Source organism: Helobdella robusta (assembly GCF_000326865.2).
Source record: "Helobdella robusta unplaced genomic scaffold HELROscaffold_25, whole genome shotgun sequence".
Classification (NCBI taxonomy): Eukaryota; Metazoa; Annelida; class Clitellata; order Rhynchobdellida; family Glossiphoniidae; genus Helobdella; species Helobdella robusta.
The window spans coordinates 43,525-65,252 of record NW_008704310.1 but is presented as its reverse complement, the minus strand read 5'-3'; the positions used below and the strand labels follow the sequence as shown (position 1 = coordinate 65,252).

Genomic DNA, 21,728 nt, shown 5'->3' with positions numbered 1-21,728 from the left:
CTTACCAGCTTGCTGCTAATAATGTAGTTGATTTTTCAAACCGTCTGCTTAGTTGGCGCTCTAATATAAGCAAAAACAGAATAAAATCGGTTTGAGATTGTGCAGCTATACAAATAAACAATTAGGGAAGTTATGATCTTATGACGTCATTACTTTGCGGGCTGGTTGAACTTTTATTTAAAAATGGAAATAACTTCAAGGTTTTAGTAATGCGCTCTGAAGTTGTGCCGATAGTGGAGCTCCAAAAGTTTTGATAGGTATATGCAAGATAGATTTACCGATAAAACAATTTTCAGCTCTAGCTGGCACGACGATTATCAGGTTTAGCAAGTCAAGTCAGTGAATGCTTTAAAGATTTTGCAATTTGCGGTTGAACGTTTTATAAGATTTTTCCGATAGAATTAAAAAAACATCAAGTAGGGAATATTGAAAAAAAAACTAAAACCCGTTTTTGAGTTAAAACGTTTATCGAGCTATAAATGAGCACTCTAAAAATATCTGCATAACGTGAATAATAATGATAGTATTTTAATAACATTCACCATATCAGTGTAATTATTATTGTTGTTGCCGTTGCTATTATTACTTTATTATTATTGTTAATAAGTTTTTTAACATTCGAGATTTGTTTTATAGTACGGCCTTTTCCGCCTAAACCTGGTAACAAACCACAATCACCATACCCAGGTTATGAACCCCATGCTGGATATGAGCCACATCCCGATAACGAGCCACAGCAACCACATCCTGATTACGAACCTTGGCATCCTTATCCAGGTTACGAGCCACAGCCTCCACATCCTGGTTACGAACCTCAGCCTCCACATCCTGGTTACGAACCTCAGCCTCCACATCCTGGTTACGAGCCACAGCCTCCACATCCTGGTTACGAACCTCAGCCTCCACATCCTGGTTACGAACCTCAGCCTCCTTATCCAGGTTACGAGCCACAGCCTCCACTTCCAGGTTACAAACCTCAGCCACCACATTCTGGTTACGAGCCACAGCCTCCACATCCTGGTTACGAGCCACAGCAACCACATCCTGATTACGAACCTTGGCATCCTTATCCAGGTTACGAGCCACAGCCTCCACATCCTGGTTACAAACCTCAGCCTCCACATCCTGATTACGAACCTCAGCCTCCACATTCTGGTTACGAACCTCAGCCTCCACATCCTGGTTACGAGCCACAGCCTCCACATCCTGGTTACGAACCTCAGCCTCCACATCTTGGATACGAACCTCAGCCTCCACATTCTGGTTACGAGCCACAACCTCCACATCCTGGTTACGAGCCACAGCCTCCTTATCCAGGTTACGAGCCACAGCCTCCACATCCTGGTTACGAGCCACAGCTTCCACATCCAGGTTATGAGCCACAGCCTCCACATCCTGGCCACGAACAACAGCCTCCACATCCAGGTTACGAATCACAGTCTCCACATCCTGGCCACGAACCACAGCCTCCACATCCAGGTTACGAGCCACAGCCTCCACTTCCAGGTTACAAACCTCAGCTTCCATATCCAGGTTACGATCCACAGCAACCACATTATGGTTATCCGAAAGACTGTGAACCCGGAACTGTCGGTCTTAATTGTGAATTATGCCTGCCGGGTTTCTACGGAGATCCAGCTAGGGATGTTCCGTGTCGGATGTGTCCATGTGGAAGGAGTGCTAGTGAAGGGTTTGAACGTCTTCTGTTGTGTGTGTTGTAAACCTTTATGTGCTGTTGTTTGTGTGGTAAATATCTATGTGCAGTTGAGCATTGTTGGGTCGTTGCATATTATGTGTGGCTTGTTATTATTATGTGTTGTGCCTATAAGTATCAATTTTGGACTTTTTCATTTAGTTATTTTTTTCCTCACTTTTTAGTTACAAACTGTTTTATTTAGCCTAATTTCAACTAACGGCTGTTTATCATTGCAACTATTAAAATAAAATCATTACTAGACTAATTTTTTTCATTTGTTTATGGCATCAATTTCTTATCATTTACGATATATCTTTATTTATTTTTCTAAAATATTTTTTGTGGGACCATTTTTAAAAATCTGTTTTTATATTTTGAGCAAAAAAATGAATAAAGTGAACTAAGAGAGCAATTGAGCATCCACCTCATCTAACACATTCAACAGAACTTTACTGAGATGTCGCTTGGACTATGATGGTCAGCCGACGTGTGATGAATGTGAGGCAGGAAAAATGGGAAGAACCTGTGAAGAGTGAGTATGGGTGGTGGTGGTACTATTGGGGATGATGCTGTTGATTGATGATGGTGGTGTAAGTGGGTTTCTGAGTATTTAGATATGTGATGCAAAATATAAACCACGAATTTTATGATCAGATGCAGTAGCGAATACGTCAGATCTCACTCAGGCTGCATACCCCGCCATTACCATCACCACGAACAAGGTTTTTACATTTCTATAAACATCAATATAGATAAATTGAAAATTTTCTCTTGGTATTTTGCACAGTTAATTCTTCATCTACATTTTTACAATCCCGAACCCTGCCACTGCACCAGCAGAATCAGGCGTCTTCATCGTTGCATTGCCATGCCGCTTATCAGCTACGTAGCTCCATTTATTTAAATAAATTTATTTATTATTTGGTTTTAATGAGCATCAAATAAATGGGGAAATAAACATTTTTAATACTTTCAACATTGTTATTGAAGAAAAGATTAGTTATATTGAAGGGAAGTCAATGCATGTCAACAGTTTCGCATATCCATTTGCATCGGCATTATTACATGAAAATTTCTTCACCAACACTCTCACACCAGCATCAATACGCAAATGATTTGCAGACTCATCTCAGGCTCAGCCAGGGGCATCCGATGATCACCAGCCGAAGCATGCTGGGACGCCGGTTGAGGTCTACTTGTCCAACACGTACTTTGTTGGTGATGCCATGCAGATCACATGCTGCATCGATCCGAGCGTTCAAGTGGACTATTTGAAACAATTTGTTGTCTAAATGTTTGCAGTCATATTTATAAATAATGTATGCATGTTCCGTTGTAAAAAAAAAACTTCAACGACAAGATAAATCATTTTAAAATTTAATGCGTATACGTACATTACACATAATTTCAAATTGCACGCACTTTTACAGCCGCCCTACAACATACACTGGGAGTTCAATGGCAGCAAGCATCTGCCAGGGAACATGGCGCACCTGCCCTACCAGCACACCATCTACACAGCACACGTGTTGACGCACAATGTTGGTACCTATGCATGCGTCGCCACGCGTCCTCATCAGAATGTTGCCGTAGGAAAAACCTATTTCAAGATCCATGTTGTCGGTTGGTTGATGAGTGGAGAGGCTGGCTGGTTGTTGTGGAGTTTCATCGTGCTAACAGTTTCTTGAAACACCGAATTGTTTAATTTCTATGAAAAAAAGTTTTAAAAGATTTTGTTAGCTGCACTTGTAATATATGATTTTATAATTTAGCGATTATTTTTAAATGTATTTTGGCTGTTTTGTGTTTATGTTTTAATACCTCAGCGTTTTCACCATTTGAATAAAATTCAATCAAATCATATGTCACTGATTTGACGTACACTCAAATTGTATTCCTCACACACACACACACACACACACACACACACACACACACACACACACACACACACACCACAACACACACTCATCAAACTTTTTTTTGAAGAGCGCAGTCCAGCAGTCCACATAGATGTGAACCATCAGCAGAGCGAAGGTAGGTTGGGTGAAGATGTGGTGCTCACCTGTCGGTCCTCCCATCACACGGGCGTCAGAGGCATTCAGTGGCATCGACCCGGAGGTGGCCTGCCAAAAGGTGGTCTATGGAGGAGTTGTTGTCGGTGTGGAGTTGGCTGGTTTGCTGTTTGTTTCGTTCGTTTGTTTTGTTGGTTTGTTTCAATTGAAATTTGTTTGTTCTTTTGGTTGGGAGAAAAATTTTGAATTAATTGATTTGCTTATTTTAAAATTGTTTTTTTTACGTAAATTATTATTTTTGTTTGTTTTTGTAAATTTATTTTGTGATAATTTGCTTAGACGCAATGATTTTTGGTTACTTATAGATGTTATCGAGTCGCTTAAGCTATTCACAACAAGTATGACACGTTTATCACTTCAATCAAAATCAAATAATCTTCTAGAAGTTCTTCTCAACTTCGATCTTAGGTGTTTTGAGACGTGACGACCAGCTGATCATTCCATCTTGCAATCCGGAAGATGGAGGGAAGTACATGTGCAACGTTACTGTTGAGGATCAGTATGGTGTACATCACGAGTACAACTTCGTCACTGTCCACATGTCCAAACTTCCAGGTGGGCTTTCCGCGGGATGCTTTCCCGCTGTTGTTTTCAGTTATTGCATACATGATAAGTACTTGTATCGTTAAAATATTTCGATGTTGATTTGCATTATCCAGCAGTTAAAAATCAATTTAAATTTAAGAAATCTATTTGTCAAGAATCTTTTTTTAAAAACAAATTAAATTTTTGTAAACTGAAAAACTGTTTATTTTTGTGTTGCCATTTTGACGTTCTTAAGGCGAATACATATACATATAAAGGTATTTACATAAACACAACCAAACATTCAAACACAATACAGACCTCACATACACGCGCACACACGCGCACACAAACACACACACATATATATACACACACACACTCAGCTCTGCCAGCAGGTTCCACGCACCAGCAACATCACCAGCATCAGCAGCAGCAGAGGAACTTTGTGGTGGCCCTCTTGAACGATCGGGTGACCATCGAGTGCAAAATCAATGCCACCCTTGATGGGAACCATCATAATAACGTGGTCACGTGGTCCAAGGTCGATGGTCACATGACCTCTAATGTCAAAGTCAGTTAACGTTTTTAGGATATTAAGATATGAGTAGAAATAACAAAAAAATGAAGACAATTTAAAATTTAATTAATTAAATTGAGAAAACAAGCTCATACATCATCATATTTATGTTTTAAATTGTTGCATAGTGTGCATTAGATTATATTTTGTTCCCCGACGAACCACCGACCTGACAGACGAACGGCTCGCACCTGGTAATTGAGAGTTTGAGTGCTGACGAGGTGGGCACGTACAAGTGCACGTTGAGGCATTCACACGGAGAGGTCCACAGCACTGTTAACGTGCAACTTTATGGTCAGTTGGAATTTCGCTCAATTTTAAAATTACTAATTTGTTGATAACGGTTTTCAAATTAGATAATTTTAAATGCATTTAAGATGAATGTTATCATTCGAACTTTAAGAAAGCAGCTTCTTCAAGCAACAACATTCGCACCTTTCAATCCAGCTTACGACTCGATGGCGAACAAGGGCATCCACCCACCTCAGCAGTCTTTCGAACCAGGCGGTACCATCACCCTTCGTTGCCTGGCCAATGAGATGTCGGATCGTGTCACGTGGTCCAGATCTATGAGTCAAGGTCACAAGTTGTCTCTACCCCAGTACGCGAGGGTGATGAGGGAGATGCTGGTGGTGGAGCACGCTCAGCCAGGGGATGAGGGGGTCTACCAGTGCACCGTGGTCAAGAAAAGCGGTGAGGTCATCCACTCCTTTGCTCACGTCAAATTGTTGGGTTCGTGTTTTGCGTTTGTAATTGTAATCATATACACTCCATAAAGTTGGCTTCACCAATTTTAAAAAATGAATCTGAATGAATGAATAACTATTGAATAACTAATAACTAAATAAAAATGAATAACTATTGATTTTTTTTTCATTTTATTACAAAACTTGCTCACGTTCTCACCTCTCTGCAGTTCCCTTGCAACCTCGCATCGAAACGTCGAGACAGGTGGTCAGCATCGGGGACAACGTGGAGCTGACCTGCCTGTTGGAGCATCGCATGGATGATGTGGTGTACACGTGGGCTCGCATGAATGGACCCGTCTGGGGCAGCAACATTCAAATAAGTGGACCCAAGTTAATGTACGTCTCAGATGCTGGAATCATTTTTCAGAAAATATTTCTCAAGTTTCTATTCTACATACACAAAGTTTAATTCTCACAGCTCCAGTAAAGTTACAAAAATATAAATTAATTATGAAATTTATGTTTTATTTTTTTATTACTATTCATTATAATTATTAAATCATAAATCATTGCCTCCGTTATATCCGTCATCTTCATTCTCACTATCTTTTCCATCATTGCCAATCAACGACATCATCACCTTCATCATCTTCTTCCTTCTCCTTCCCATTCCATTCCACAGAATCTGCAACTTCCAGGAAGGAGATGAGGACCGCTACATGTGTGATGTGAAGAGGAATGACGAACATGCACACGCATCCATTGATCTTTTCGTGAGAAGGACTGGTGCGTTACATGGTTACACTGTCGCAATTGTTTGTTTTGTTGTTATTGTTGTTGTTGTCATTGTGGTTGTTGGTCGCAGTTGTTTGTTACGTTGTTGTTGTTGTTGTTGTATTTGTTGTTGTTGTTGTTGTTATTTTCGCAGTTGTTCTGTCTCTTGGCTGGTTTCGTTGTCGGTGTAATTTTTAATTTGTGTTTCTCGCTGCTGCTGATGGTTCTAGCACGAATAATCGAATTGCCTAAAAGAATTATTTTGTAATTGAACTTTAAAATATTTTATACTAGAATCATTAGTTAATGAATGCTATTTTTCCAACGTATTTTAAAATGAATCACTTTTCAAAGCTGCTGATACAACATGCAACTAACATGCACCTCACAAAGCACCTCAATCTCCTCACAAACTCTCCATTTTCAGCACCAATGGCTCAACTGTCCTTTTCATCTGTCCACGACTACCCTCCCAGCAAGGTGACTCAGCCCCCGTACATAATTACACCCCCACCTCTTGTCATCACCCCTCCCCCACCCCCACCCGTTCCAACCGTTGCAGAGGTCAAAGTTGAAAACGTGCAACACGAAGTTGGTGGAGCCATGCTGATGAAGTGTTCTGTTCCTGGTTTGTTTGTGTTTGAGCCATTTCTGTTCACTTGTTCACTTGTGTTTGAGTCATGTGTTTGAGTCTTGCATCCACATTTCGTTCATTTAACATAAACGTTCGTTGCTCGTTGTTTGAAAATGTTATTAGCATCACTGATGCCATGTGATTGTTAGAAGTTTTTTTTTGTTGCATCTTCTATTTTGAGAAACACACTGAACCTTTCAACTGAATGCTTCTTTTTATTTCATACTCCATCAAAAACAATCATTTTTGGTAAGTGGTGACAAAATATTTTTGACATGCGAATATGAATGAGAATTTTTTTGATCTTATAATGAGCTTCTGGTCTAAGTTATAAAATAAATACACAAATAAACAAATAAATAAACGTCATGCAGACTACATCCACTCGTACAAAATCAAATGGAGGAGGGTTGGAACAGACAGCTCTCTAACTGAAAATATCGACGGAGATGAAGACGAAGAGATGGACTCTGAGGACGAAGAGATTGGCTCGAATAGAGGACTGCAGTTGAACATTCCACGCGTGCAGGCCAAACATGCCGGTTGGTTGACTTCATGTTTCTATTGATCTGCGTTCTAAAGTTGATGATTCATTCTAGTCTGCGATAAACAAAGCTAAACTTATTCGTATTTCTATAATGAATATATAAATGAATATATCCACGTAAATAACTTTTAAAATTATTGATATGGGTTAGCTTTCATTTTTTTTTTCTAAGATGTGTAGCATTTTACAATTTGCACCTGCAATCCTTGCATGTATACATACACCGGCGCTGACACACAAATTCATATATCTTCTTATACAATCTGACAATACTGACATATACGTTCACACATACACACGCACTCACATACACGCACACGCGCGAGTACACAGTCACACATTCATGCATCTACTTATACAATCAACATTCACACACATACGTTTATACACACGCAGAAACACACACACACACAAACACTCACAGGCACATACGAATGCTACCACGAAGACGATCATTCAGTTGTTTATTCACGGTTCATCGTTGAAGTCCTCTGTTAGTATAATAATAATAATAATAATAATAATAATAATCATAATAATAATAATAATCATAATAATAATAATAATCATAATCATAATAATGTCATTTTATATAGCGCCACGGCAAGCGACTGAGGTGCATCATCATTATTACAACAAACACACGGTGCATGAATGCACGTGGACCAATGCATCACACACTTTTGCATGTGATAGGGTTAGGGTTTTTTGCATTCAAACCCGGACACTGCATCAACAGTGCCTGGCCCCTTAGCCATTACGCCATCGCGCCGCCCAGCATACACTGCTAGACTCTGATATTTAGACGTATTTGTACGCTGTTTGCACGGTGAGTATGCATGCGAGCGATAATTTCCAATGTTGTTGAATAAAGCAATCCTTCTTCTGGAGTTAATAATTATAGTTACAATGTACTTCTTCTCCGGGCGACGTCTAGGATGATGCCATCTTGAGTCAGCACACACACTTTTTTCTTATCATTCGATCATTATATTTATTCCATTCTTTAATCTCACTCAAAAAGCTGCACCGAAGGTATGGGGCAAGAGGCGTCACGTGGTACGCAAGTATGATGACGTCACTCTCAGGTGTCACGTGATGGGAACGCCCAAGCCGACTGTTACCTGGACGAAGAAGTCAGTTGAGATCAGGTTGGTGTGGCTGCTTGGATGATGGTTGGCTGGTTGATGGTCCCTTGGTCGGATATTTGTTTGATTGTCCGGTCGTTTGGTCAGTTGGCTGAATGTTTTTAAGACTTGAGTTGGTCAGATAACCAGCCAGATAAGTTACTCTGTTGGTTTTTGTTGTTATACGTTTGATGTGTCATTTATTGGTAACAACTTGTGAATTTAACCAGTATTCTTTGTTAATTTGGCTAAGTTTTTTCGTTGTTAAGTTGTAAGACTTATATTTTGAAGCTAGTATTATTTTGTATTATTTAACCCACACGTTCATTTGAATTGGTTACGAAAAGTAGATGCAAAATTTGAATTTATGAACTGATTCAGCATTATTAACGTTTTTAAACGTTGATTAATAAACAAATCCCGAGACATCTCTGTTGGGACAATTGTATTGCATTCAACAACGGTTATCCCCTTTATTTACTCATAAATCTAATTTAATTCTAAAACTACCAAAACCCCAAGCACCAAGCCGAACAAGCTGGAGATGTTTGAGAACGGTGAACTGACGATAAAGAACCTGCAGAGCGAAGATTTCGGCGAGTACGTTTGCAATGCCAGTAACAAGGTGGGATCGCGTTTCATGGTTGTCCTGGTCAGTATGGAAGGTTAGTTGAGTGTTTGGGAGTTTGTTTAGCGGTTTCTATCAATAATTACCTCTCTTAATGTAATGTGCTCTATTATGTATTTGAGGTTGTTGAGGCTGTATCGATGTTGTTTTTGCAGCTTAATTTTTGCAATTTAATTTTTTTGAGATTTATTTGTTTAGTCGTCAATGAAAAATATTTTAAAATAGATTTTTAACAAATCAGGAATGGCAAGAATTATTTCGTATTATTTCATGTTGTGCATGTAAAAATTCAAACTATAAAGGCAGTGTCATCAAATAAAAGATTGTTATCTGTATGAATGAATAGATGAACAAACACTTAACGGTATTTAACTTTTTATTTACACCACAAATGAACAAACGGGTGACAAGCCATCATCTCCAACACACATGCACCTCCACCACGAATTAAAAAAAGTGAAACACCACCCACCACCAGCTAAGGTGTACCACTTTGATGGCCTTCACAACTTCATGACCTTCCGCAGCACGGATTGGTACATCTTCACCAGTTTTGAAGTCGAAATTTCTCTGAAACCTGAGAAAGAGGATGGTTGGCGATAGTTTTGAAGTTATTCTGCTGGAATTGTGACCAATATTCACACATTCCAATTTTTTATCATTTGAATACGATTTGTTTGTCATTACCAATTTTGTTATTGTTCTTGTTTTTAGAGCGGATTTTTGTCAGCCACACATTCTGTAATGATTTATTTTACATTATTTTTTGTTCATATTTAGTTCAGCCGTCCTAAAATGTCTAAAATTTGTTTGAAATTTTATTCATTTTGAGACGTTCTAACCAGTTTTTGCCGTATTGCTTGTTGTCATTGTGATAGAATTTGATAAAGTATATAAAGAGATGTACTAAAATCGAAAATTCTCACATTAGTATTTGCAGTGTAGCCGCGTATTAAATATGTCAGTAAAATTAAAACTGAAGGGACCCAAAGTATCTGAGTCAAATCTGATATTTCATTATTTGTGGAATGTTCATCTCAACGGTTCATGCTTAATTTTCATTTGTTCTAAAAACTGTTATGAAAAATTTGCCCTGGCTAGTTGTATATCGTATCGATAGTTTCAAAATATTTTCCTTGGCCATTCAAGTCTGCCAGTTTTACTAAACCAAACATCAAAATTATTTTGCAAATGTCATTTCCTCCAACGATCAGGACTGCTGCTGTACATCGGCCAGCAGGACGCAGCAGAGCTGGATGACGACCACAGTGGCGACTTCCTGGCGATGTTGTTGGTAGAAGGCAAGTTCGTTGCGATGATGGAGGCGGGCTCTGGTGTCCAGATGATCTCATCACATGCCACTCAACTCAACCAGTGGCATACTGTTCGTCTTAGGAAGAGGAAAGATACTGGTTGGTAGAATTTGATAAAAATTGCGATGACGTGTCAAATGTTGTAGAACTGCCTTTCTTCTCTTCGTACAAATTTATTTTCATAGCAACTCCTGAAAAAATAACAAAAACGTTGGTGAGCAAACCTCATTCAAGCATTTATAAAACACTCCCATCCACCTACCTACACCCCACACACACAGTGTACCTGATCGTAGATGGGTCGTTGTACGAGGGACGTCTGAATGGACAGCACCAGGGTCTCAATGTCGGAAGACTGGTCCATCTCGGTGGACTGCATGACATCCAACATCACCAACTGCACAAGCAGCTGCAGAGTGTCTACAGAAGCGGATTCGCAGGCATGTCGTCGTTGCGTTTCATTGTGTTCAGCTATCATTAAAACTGTTTCGAAGTTTTGTCACAGTGAAGTTGTTGTGAAACTGTTGTACTCCATTGGGTTGACGTCGAATGTTTTACTATTTAAAATTGTTATTAACTTTTCTTATGTAAAATGGTCAGTCGGGCTAACGAACATAAATTCTTTAAACAAAATCTTAATAAAAGTAAACATTCACATTGTAAACTGGCAAACAAGGTTGATAAAAAATCAGACTGTTGAACTTGCAAACTGAGCAAACCATCAACCCAAAGGCATACAAACTCTCTCTCTCTCTCTCTCTCTCTCACACACACACACACAAACACACACACACACACACACGAACCACAGGATGTATTAGCAGACTGAACGTGAACGGCATGGAGCTATCTCTAGGGGACGACTCCTACCACAACCACCATGCCCTCACATTCTGTCAGTTGTGTGTTCACAACGGAAGTATCTGCGAAAAGGGCACCTGTAGGGCTGGTCCCTTCAAGACGGGGTTCGCCTGCGAGGAGGAACTGGATGGTGGCAGGGAGGTCTGTCGACGGGGTCAGTTTAATTGAAGAGCATTGAAGAGTTTAATTGAAGAGTGGTGTAGTTGGATGGATTTTAGAAAAATATTTTGAGATACTTTTATTTTTTGTTTGAAACTGGTGAAAAAAAATTAAAAATAATAAATAAATTTAAAGTATGTTTCTTATAGAAGCCAATTGTAATAAAGTTTTTCCTGGGAAAAAAAAGAAATAAAAAGTTAATCACAAAAAATAGAAACAGAAAATAAAAAAACGCATATGATGTAATACTTTATTGCCACTGCTGCACAACACTCGACACAACCCACACGCACACACGCACACGCACACACACGCACATACTCACACACACATGCACACACGACAGATTCATGCCCAGGTGCTGTCTGCCACGAACGTCCACACGACAGCATTGTGGCCATCCAGTGTTCGTGTCCGCTCGGACTTGCTGGGGACAACTGCCTGGAAGGTTGGTGTTGTTGATTGTGGAAAGTAAAAAAGATGCCGTTTATCGTTAACACAGATGTGAAAATGCAGTGGAATCGAATTCTAAATAGAAAAAAAGATTATTTAGAACGAATGGTGATAAGATCTCGGTTATATTGTGTTCTAAAATATTTACAAGCCATTTTGAGACCATTTTAAATCGTACAATTTAAAGCTCTTGCTAGAATGAATAGTGATTGCAAGTTAATAACCTACGTAATAAAAAGAGATGTTTAAGATGATGAGTGGCGTAGCAATTTTAAAATGAGAACACAACCGCACTAGTAGTTTTAGCAATAACAACGCTTGCGAATTAGATTTTCTTGTTTGTAGAGTTTGTAGACCCGTATGTGTTGAAACTGCCAACAACTGTATGAATGGGGAGGTGAGGAGTTATGAACCTACAGAAAGTTAGCACTTAATATGAAGGTTTAGTTATAAAAAAATATAAAAACTTTTTAATGGATCTATAAAAGTGTGTTTAAATAATTTAATGGCATTATTTAGGTAATAAATTACTAAAAAACATAAGCTGATCAAAAATGTCTTGACTCTTTTTTAGTGCAAACTCCTGCCTACAACACTGTAAACCATATCTTATTGTATTGAAACTGCTACATATTTTTAACAACCTAGAATGAAATAACAAAGATGACTAATTTCCAAATAAAATCACACGCAACTACAGGTCAGCCCATCACTGAACCAGTGTTCAACGGTAATTCCTTCGTTGCCCTGGAACGCTTAGAACATTCCAGCATACTGACTATTGACCTCACGATGACCCTGCATGGGAAGAAAGGAGAGGGACTGATTGTGTATGGGGGGCTGGAAGACGATGGGGGACTGGGTAAGGACTTCATGGCTCTCTTCGTCAGAGATAGAAGGGTTTATTTCACGTACGATCTTGGATCCGGTTGGCATTAGATGTTGTAGTTGGTTGATATTGATGTTTGTTTGTATGTTTATTTGTTCGTTCGTTTGTTTATTTGTTTGTTTGCTTGCTATCGCGTATCTGCTTCATGCTGTTTAGTTTATTGTGCTGTCAATTGGTTGACCTTTTTGTTACAGTTGAATTGCTGGCATTTTAAAATTATTCGTGAATTTTTAGAACCCTTGTGTTGGTGCTTCTTGTTTATAAAATTTCTTTCGTATTAAAGATCTTGGTTTTGCATTTCTATTGCGTTGCGGTTACATTTTCTGAGAATTACATCCTTTTGAATAAAATCTTAGGAGGAAATCTTAAATATATTTTCCTAACCTGGTTTGTAGTGTACAGGGTACAGTGGTCAGATTTCAACACAATTGTTGTTGAAGCCGCAAGTCAAAGTTATGCACGAAATAGTCATCTGCAAAGTATCATGAAAGTTAACTTTGTAACCTTCCAAACAACTCAGGCCCAACCACAATAAGCTGTAGCGTGTTGCTGGACGTTGGCACGCGACACGACATCAACATCAGCGTCAACCACAAAAACGTGCTGCTGACCTTCGATGGCCGACAACAATTCTTCGGTATGTGACCTCTCTATCTTTCCCTTTCAATTTCACACAGTGGCACACATGCACATTTACAAACTTCCTGTTAAAGGCACTGCACCAGGCGAGTACCTGGGTTTGAACTTGAAAACTTTGACCTTTGTGGGGGGTGTTGACCTGGAACAAATCATCCCATCCAAACATTGCCCTGTCCTCAAAGGTTTTCGTGGGTGTGTTCACAAGGTGTGTTTGAGTTCATGTTGGAGGAGTTTTATTCATTGCTTGATTAGTTTTTATTATATGACTTGGTGGATTGGCGAAATATTTGTTGATACTACATTTGCAATTATAGTTATTGCTTAATGTGTTATAAGATCTCAGTTATATTGTGTTCTAAAATAATTACCAGCCATTTTGAGATCATTTTAAATTGTACAATTTAATGCTCTTGTTAGAATGAATCGTGATTACAAGTTATTAACCTACGTAATAAAGAGAAATGTTTATGATGATGAGTGGCGTAACAATTTTACAATGAAAACACAACCACACTACTAGTTTTAACAATAACAACGCTGGCGAATCAGATTTTCTTGAATGGAAGAATGGTAGATTTCTCCAGAGATGCCTTGGCGTCTAAAAATGTGCAACAGTGTGGGGCAGTTGTCCACGAAGATGAGGAAGAAGAAAAGGAAGGAGATGAAGACAATGAAGGTGGGTGACGTTTCATTAATTTTATTCTTTCATATTCCATCGTCAAATCATCTCCACCATTATCATCTTCACCACTATCATCATCTTCACCATCACCTCTACCAACATCATCATCCTCTTCACCATCATCATCTTCATCGTTAGGAGACTTTTAATTAAAAATAATTTTCCATATCGCCCAACAACACTTCGGTGAATTTAACTACCCACTTTAATATATAATAGTTAACGGCTCCATCTGAAATACACCAACACCTTTTTTTTCAATAAAAATCATTTTTCACATAAGGAATACAATTTTTTGTATTAACTTAAAATTGTATTATTTAGAAATTTAAATGTTAGTTTGAAAGCGTTTATATATTTCGATGGATGATAAACGTCAACAAACTATCACGTGCGAATTTTTATCACTTAGAAGCGATTTTGAATACGTCAAGTTGTGACATAATTTTTTTTCAATTTCTTCTCCAACATCAGTGACCCACAAGAAAGATGTTATAACACACTGGGTAGGACCAGCTGATGAGGAGCACGGCTCCTACGATCACCACCACATGGCGCGCAATCAGTACGATGACGACAGTGATGACGATCACAACTACAACCATATTAATAATCATTATGATCACGGAAACGGAAACGGCGATGAGGAAGATGATGGGAGGAACTATGTCGATGCTAGGGATCGAGACGAGGCCATGAAAGCGATTGAACGTGGGAACAGCGCGAGTAATGTAATCATTGACCACGATGGTCCAGGCTACGATAATAATGTTGATGATAAGAAAGACGAAGATGATTTCTCACTCACTAATGATGAAGAAGAGGAAGATGAATCCAGTGAAGCTAGCGATGAAGTTAATGATGAACTTCTCAATTTGCTTCGTTTCCAAGGGGAAGATACTGATGAGAGTAGCTACTCCATCGACCATTCAACTGATGGTATCAACAATGATAATTATAATAACAATCTACCCGCCGACGATGATGATAGTTATGATGACGAGAAAAGATGATAGTATCTTGGAGTATCATGAGATAGATACGAAAAGAGATGTTATTGGTAACAGGGATTATTTATTGCATCAAATAATCAACTTTATAATTTGAAATAATTTTCTTTTGTAGCAAAATTCAACTTGAAAATCTAAAGATTTACAGAATGAAATATTTACTTTCTTACGATGATTACACGTTTTTATTAAATAAAAATCACCGCATGTGCTTACAAAATGTTCTTAGATTTTATCATTTTTTATTAGTTTAGATCGTTCAGGCAATGTTCTTGAATAGTTTGTAGATGAATTTATTGTATGCAGTTTTGCGTCTGTGTGTGTGCGTGTGTGTCTGTGAGTGTGTGGTTTTTATGTGCTAGTAGTTTCTTCAGAGTTTGCCTTGCATATATTGCATGTGTTTTCAGTATTCCTATCGCAACATAGGCTCGAATGTTCCTTTTTTACTTAGTTAAAACGAAATGTCTGTCAAAACATGTGCAGATTTTAAATGGCATTATTGCTTTAATTTGGATAGATGTACAACAAACATTGCATGTTTGATATATAGATGAAATGATTGCGTGAAGATACAATTATTCATTAAAACGATTATTTCAAATTAATCATTCATTGGAACTGTTGAATTAATCACAAATTTGAATTGCGTTTACCAAAATATCCAAATATTTTTCTAAATAAACACTTTTATATGTTTTCTTAATACGCAGTTAATGTTGAAACGTTGTTCCCATGTGTTTTCATGTTATCGCAAGTTTTGCTGCGTCGTTAATTAATCATCGTTTAAACCTCAGAATCGTCGCAATCAATATTATTACGTTAATATGAATGTATGCAAGATGGCGCTTAACACGCTGAGTGTAGTTTGTTATAGTCGACTTTGCTTAAATACTTTACACAGGCTACCACTCTCTTGTCCAATGTTCGCGATTGTTTTGTTTTGCCTTACAAGTTTTCCTGGTTACATTTTATTTTTTGATGAAAATATTTAACATGTTGTTTCACGTCCTAATAAAAATTTTTAAATTTTTTTATCTCTCCTCGTTTTGCTTTTTTAATAAACCGACAAAATATCGATTCAAATAAACTTTATGCAACTTAAAATTGTTGGCATACAATTTATTTGTTTATTTAGCTTAGAACTTGAAACAACTCACAGAATTTTGACACATTAATATCAATCTTTATGAATCTTGAAACGGCATTTCTATACAATTTTGTTCTCCTAAGCTCTAGCTGAAGAGAACAAAAATTTAGTTTTGTAACACCAGAAAGACTAATTTATTCTAATACCAAATAAAAAAAAATATGTCAGCTGTACAATATTCTTCAAAGAATTCATTTTATATAGTTGTCAAAAAATAAATCAAACTTAAAATAAGAAATATAATTTTCAGACTAAAATGTGGTCCGACAAGAAACTAGGTTTCCTCGAGTCGTTAAAAGCATGTATGTTATGTTATCCCAAGTTAATCATAAGGCTCACATGTATTTGAATGGTTTCAACTCAGAAAAGGATGAAGAGAAAAAATTAAACTTGCATTTTAAAAAACGGAGTGATATTTTCTCAACTTAATTAATTTTGTTGAATTGGTTGTGATGTCACTGTTTATGTTTCAAATAAAAACAAGAATGCTTATTAGCAATGATCATCTTTTTTTCTCTCTTCTTTCTGAAACTTCATGCAGGTTAATAATTATATTTCACGGAAAGGCGTATTGTTTCAATAGCGCGCATAATGAGAACTGCAGTGACTAGTTTTGAAGGCAGAATCGTCCGCCTGAGCTAAGGAATTACAGTCTTCCAAACTTAGCATAAATTGATTAATTTGAAGTGCAGTCAAAAAATAAACATCTAACTAATGATTCTTGTAAATTTCTCGGTAAAGAAGTCCAGCAAGTTTTTACGCTGGTGGTTTTAGTCATTTCATCGCAGAGCATAATAATTTATTTATTTATTTGACTGATTTAACTACAACTTTTTTATGAAATCCATTGCCAACAGAAAAAACATTCATTTTGTCATACTATGATATTAACAAGAGCGAAATTGTTCCAAATTACAGAGAAGTATTTTTTCAAACCTATGATTAATTTTACAAAAAAGTTTTTTTTTAAATTGTTTATTGCCTAGATTATTAGCGCTGGCTCCACCATAACCATTGCAGCGTGGAAAAACAACGCAATTCAATTTTGGCTAAATTTAAAAGCAGATAGGTGAACTATTTTTAATTATTTGGTATTCCAAATTTTGATGTTTTTATTCAAAATAGGTCAACAAGCTATTTAACCACAAGTACTTCAATTCAACTGGTTTATTATGCAATTGCATTACGCTATCTAGCCTTAATTTTTAAATCAATCTATCAATGAAAATATTTTCAAAGCGCCGTTCCCGTGTTGTTCAACCAGAGTGTCGGAGTTGAAATTTTCCGAGGGGCGTGGGTCGGAATTGAATATTTTTCATCCGACTCCAACATCCTGTGTTAAGCAGCGCTACTATTTGAATATTGCAAAAACGGGTGGCCTTGAAATCCGCCTAAACTTTGTAAGTGATGGAGAAATAGTTAGAAAGAAAAAAAAAGTTTCAGAAAAACGGACCATAAAAGCAAAAGTAATTTTTCAGCAAGGTTTGAAATGCGTTACCTCTCAAGTTGAGACAATGTCTTTTCAAAGAGACTAGTATCATCTTTTCGAAATATACACGCAGACTCGAGGCTTTTTGGATGCAGAGTAGCGAATTGACAATATATTAATGAATATTAATTTTATTTACTTAGAAAAATTATGTTTATCTATAACAAAACAATTTAATTTTTCGTTCACTAGAAACGTACTGCAGTCATCGTATGACAAGTTTGAAAATGATGACGATGCAATAGGAAAGAAATTTCCTAACAATGTACATAAGTTTATGCCCTTCAATTATTTTTAAAATGAATTGAGTTTACCACTGATTGTAACGAATAATAATAATTATTATTATTATTATTATTAACAATGATGATAATAAAAAGTTAATCACAATTTAGAAGTTAGAGGTGAGTTGTCTGTATTCTGGGACGATAGCCAACAATGTTTCAAATTTTGTCGTAATTTCTTTCTGCCCCGAGATAAGGTTTTCACATTTATACATAAAATAAAAAATTTTGTTATGTTTTTTTTCTAATGCAGAGGAATTTTCACCAGAAATGAAGAGATATACGAAGTTACATCAATTCGACCGAATGAGTTTAAATCCGTTCTTATAAGTAAGAAGGATGACAGAGTGAAATTCAGATGTGGTAAGACAATAATTTTATCATACATTTTAAAAATTTCAATAAATATTCTATTCATAGAATCAGGCTTGTCATAAAAATTGCTGAACATGAGTTTGTATGTGACGAATACAATGAACGTTTTCAAATTGACTGAAAATAACGGCACAACCTATTTTGTAACAATTAACGTTCATCTTTCATTGAAAATCTTTGTTTCAATTTTTCGAAAATAATTTGTAAAATAAATTTTGATATTTTGAGCTTATAAAGGTTAAAAGTACTTTTAATACGAGAAACGTTTAAACGATTATGTAAGCAAGTACATATTTTTATGAGAATTTTTAGAGGGTAAGTGTTGTAACTCACCGTCACCTGCATTGCATTGTACCTCTAAAATGTGTGGACTTAAAAAATTATTATGATGTGATTCTTGGTAGTTTATCAATGATAATATGAGCATTTATATAGCGCTGATTTGCACAGTATCGTATACCTATTATGTTTCAAGCATCTTTCTCTATATAAATTAATTAGGAGTGCCTCAAGAGAATATCTTGGAATGGGCGAAGTTGAGAAGATTAAAAGTACCCTTAAATTTTATATTGAATATTTGTTTTGTTTGTTTGTTGCCAGGACAAAACTGATTAATTTGGCTAATTTTTAAATTTTTGATTTTTTTTTTAAAGAGAAACTATAAAAGTGCTAATTCAATAAAAATGCCAATAGCTAGAAACGTCAAAGTCTATTTTGTCATGGATTACAGTTTAGTTAGTCTAAACATTTCAAATTCCTACCAACTTGATCATAAGCATATATGATTTAGTTGAACAATTCTAATTTAAATTTTTTTTAAGATTATTTTTTAAATTGAATTCACAATATCAGCAGACAATAAAAGGTGAGAATCGTAATAATGAATCATTGCAAGATCTTCTAGTGGCTTTCGGTGTGGCCAATCAGGTGCTCATTAACTCTCAACAATAAGAAAGTCATTGCCTAATTTTGTTGACTCATTTGCAGTTTTATCAAAGATTGAATATGTACATTACCATTGTTGGATTTGAAATCTGGAAAAAGAAGATGATTTCACTGACGAAGAACGGGAATATACTGATGAACATTTGGATAAAGTATCTCAACAAAAACATTGCCCCAAAAGTTCCCTTTTACGATACAGCTATCTTATTTGTGTACGGTTATAAACTTCAATATCCTCACTTGATTTCACTAAAATAAGTCTTTTTTCAAAAATCATTCCAGAAGTTATCCCTATTTTGAAATGGCTTTGGCAACAGTTGGACAAATGTGCTCTGACGAAAGTGCTGTGTGGATATCTGTACGTTAAATTTTATTTTATTTGTTTATTTTTAATTACCAGCTGAAGTGCAAATGAAATTAAAATTTTGAATAATTAAAAGTTTTTCCGAATAAGGCGAATTCACGTTCAATATTCCTGATCGGATTGGCAATAGCTCACGAGATAGGACACAACTTGGGTCTGAGACATGTGGAGGACACGGCAGGCTGTCTTTGTGCAGATCAACATTGCATAATGAATAAAAAAGCATCGTTAGTAAAAAATATCAAAATTTAACTTTTCAAAATTGTTTTGATTTTAATTCTGGCAATTTTTTTTACTTTAAAAAGTAGCCTAAGTTTTCAAAACTTTTCAAAAATTGGTCAGTCATCCAATGAACTGAGAAATTTTTTTGAACTTTTCTGATGAAAATCCATAAATTAGTTTTTAAGTAATTTTAGTTATTGAAATTTTTAGCATTAACAAATAATTTGCTGAAACAAATTTGTTTTCATTATGAAAAAAGGCAAAAAAATAATCACTGGTCAAAATGTTCCGTCAAAAAAATCAAAGAAATGCGAAAAGAAATGAAGTGTCTCAATCAACTGCCAGTGAGGAAATATCAGCAAATTAAATGTGGCAACGGACTTCTGGAGGCAGGGGAGGAATGCGATTGCGGAGAACTTCCAAACAATGTATGTACCTACTTACCTACCTACCTAACTTCCTACCTATTATTCTGCAAACCCTGTTTCTGTCATCAGTTCCATCACTAAATCGAAAAACCCACCATGTTTACCTACCTACTGGCTGTTTATTGAAATTTTTTCAACATTTCTTCTAAGCAGTAACTCCAAAAAAATTTTCTGAAAATTTTGTAATTTATTAGATTTCACTTCAATAAACGTTTTTGAAACAGTTTTAAAATATTTTTGAACAGTTCGAAAGTTCAGAGAATGTTAATTCCGTTAATTCACAAATATTAATTCTAACAACGAAATTTAAACAGCAATGAAAACAACAATATAGATTTGTTCTCCAGTGTGTTGCAACGTGGAGACATGTAAGTTGAAAAATGGATCCATGTGTGCCACTGGAGGTTGCTGTCACTTGCGGGCCTGCAAAGTTTGTATATCAGCTGCAGTCGTTGTAAATGGAACTCTTTATTTTATGAAGCAATCGCAAAAAAATATCACCAAAAAATATTTTCAATCTAAAATCTGCAAATCGTGAACTTTGGCTTAATAAAAAAAATTGAAATATTTTAAACATTCTACGCATTGCAAAAATTTTCAGTATAATAAATAAAAAACACGTTAGATTAAGTCGAACGGAAGCTTATGCAGGAGTCCTCAAAATGAATGCGACCTGCAAGACCTCTGCGATGGCCAGAGAGCTGCATGTTTAGACGCCTTTAAGAAGAATGGACACATGTGCTCGGTAAAAATGGACATTTTTTTTAACATAACATTTCAAGTTAAAAATTTTTTTGAAGAAGCGCAATTTTTGCTACAACGGCAAATGCCAGTCAAGAGACGACGCCTGTGCTGATTTGTGGAAGCTGCCTTACGCCAAGTCATCTCCGAAAATTTGGTACCAGAGGAACGCATCGCCGAACGATGATTATTTCAACTGCGGTTTTGACAGACTGACAAACAGACCAACTGCATGTTCACCTGAGTAAATGATCATTGTTATTAAAATAATAAATTTTTTTCCAGCATTGAAAAAAATTGCCATGACAAATTATTTTGAGAAAATAATAACAACATTTTCTTGCTGACGTGTTTGTGAGTTTTCGTACAGTTCAGATAACGTTAATGAGATTTTATATATTTGTCTTACATTTAGAAGTACAACTAACAAAAGTCAAATAACATTTTTTAAT

At 36.4% G+C, this 21,728-nt stretch overlaps 2 protein-coding genes across 2 annotated transcripts; one reads left to right on the top strand and one right to left on the bottom strand.

The window, feature by feature from the left end:
• Positions 1 to 651: 651 nt before the first annotated feature.
• On the bottom strand, positions 652 to 1,581 carry HELRODRAFT_79677 (hypothetical protein; the record flags this gene model as incomplete). The annotated part of the gene is made up of 1 exon (XM_009019535.1): positions 652 to 1,581. A coding segment is annotated over one exon (930 nt), but the record flags the coding sequence as incomplete, so codon positions are not given.
• Positions 1,582 to 20,475: 18,894 nt separating this feature from the next.
• On the top strand, positions 20,476 to 21,277 carry HELRODRAFT_137676 (hypothetical protein; the record flags this gene model as incomplete). The annotated part of the gene is made up of 3 exons (XM_009019534.1): positions 20,476 to 20,535; positions 20,870 to 20,965; positions 21,161 to 21,277. Coding segments are annotated over 3 exons (273 nt in total), but the record flags the coding sequence as incomplete, so codon positions are not given.
• Between the last annotated feature and the right edge of the window lie 451 nt (positions 21,278 to 21,728).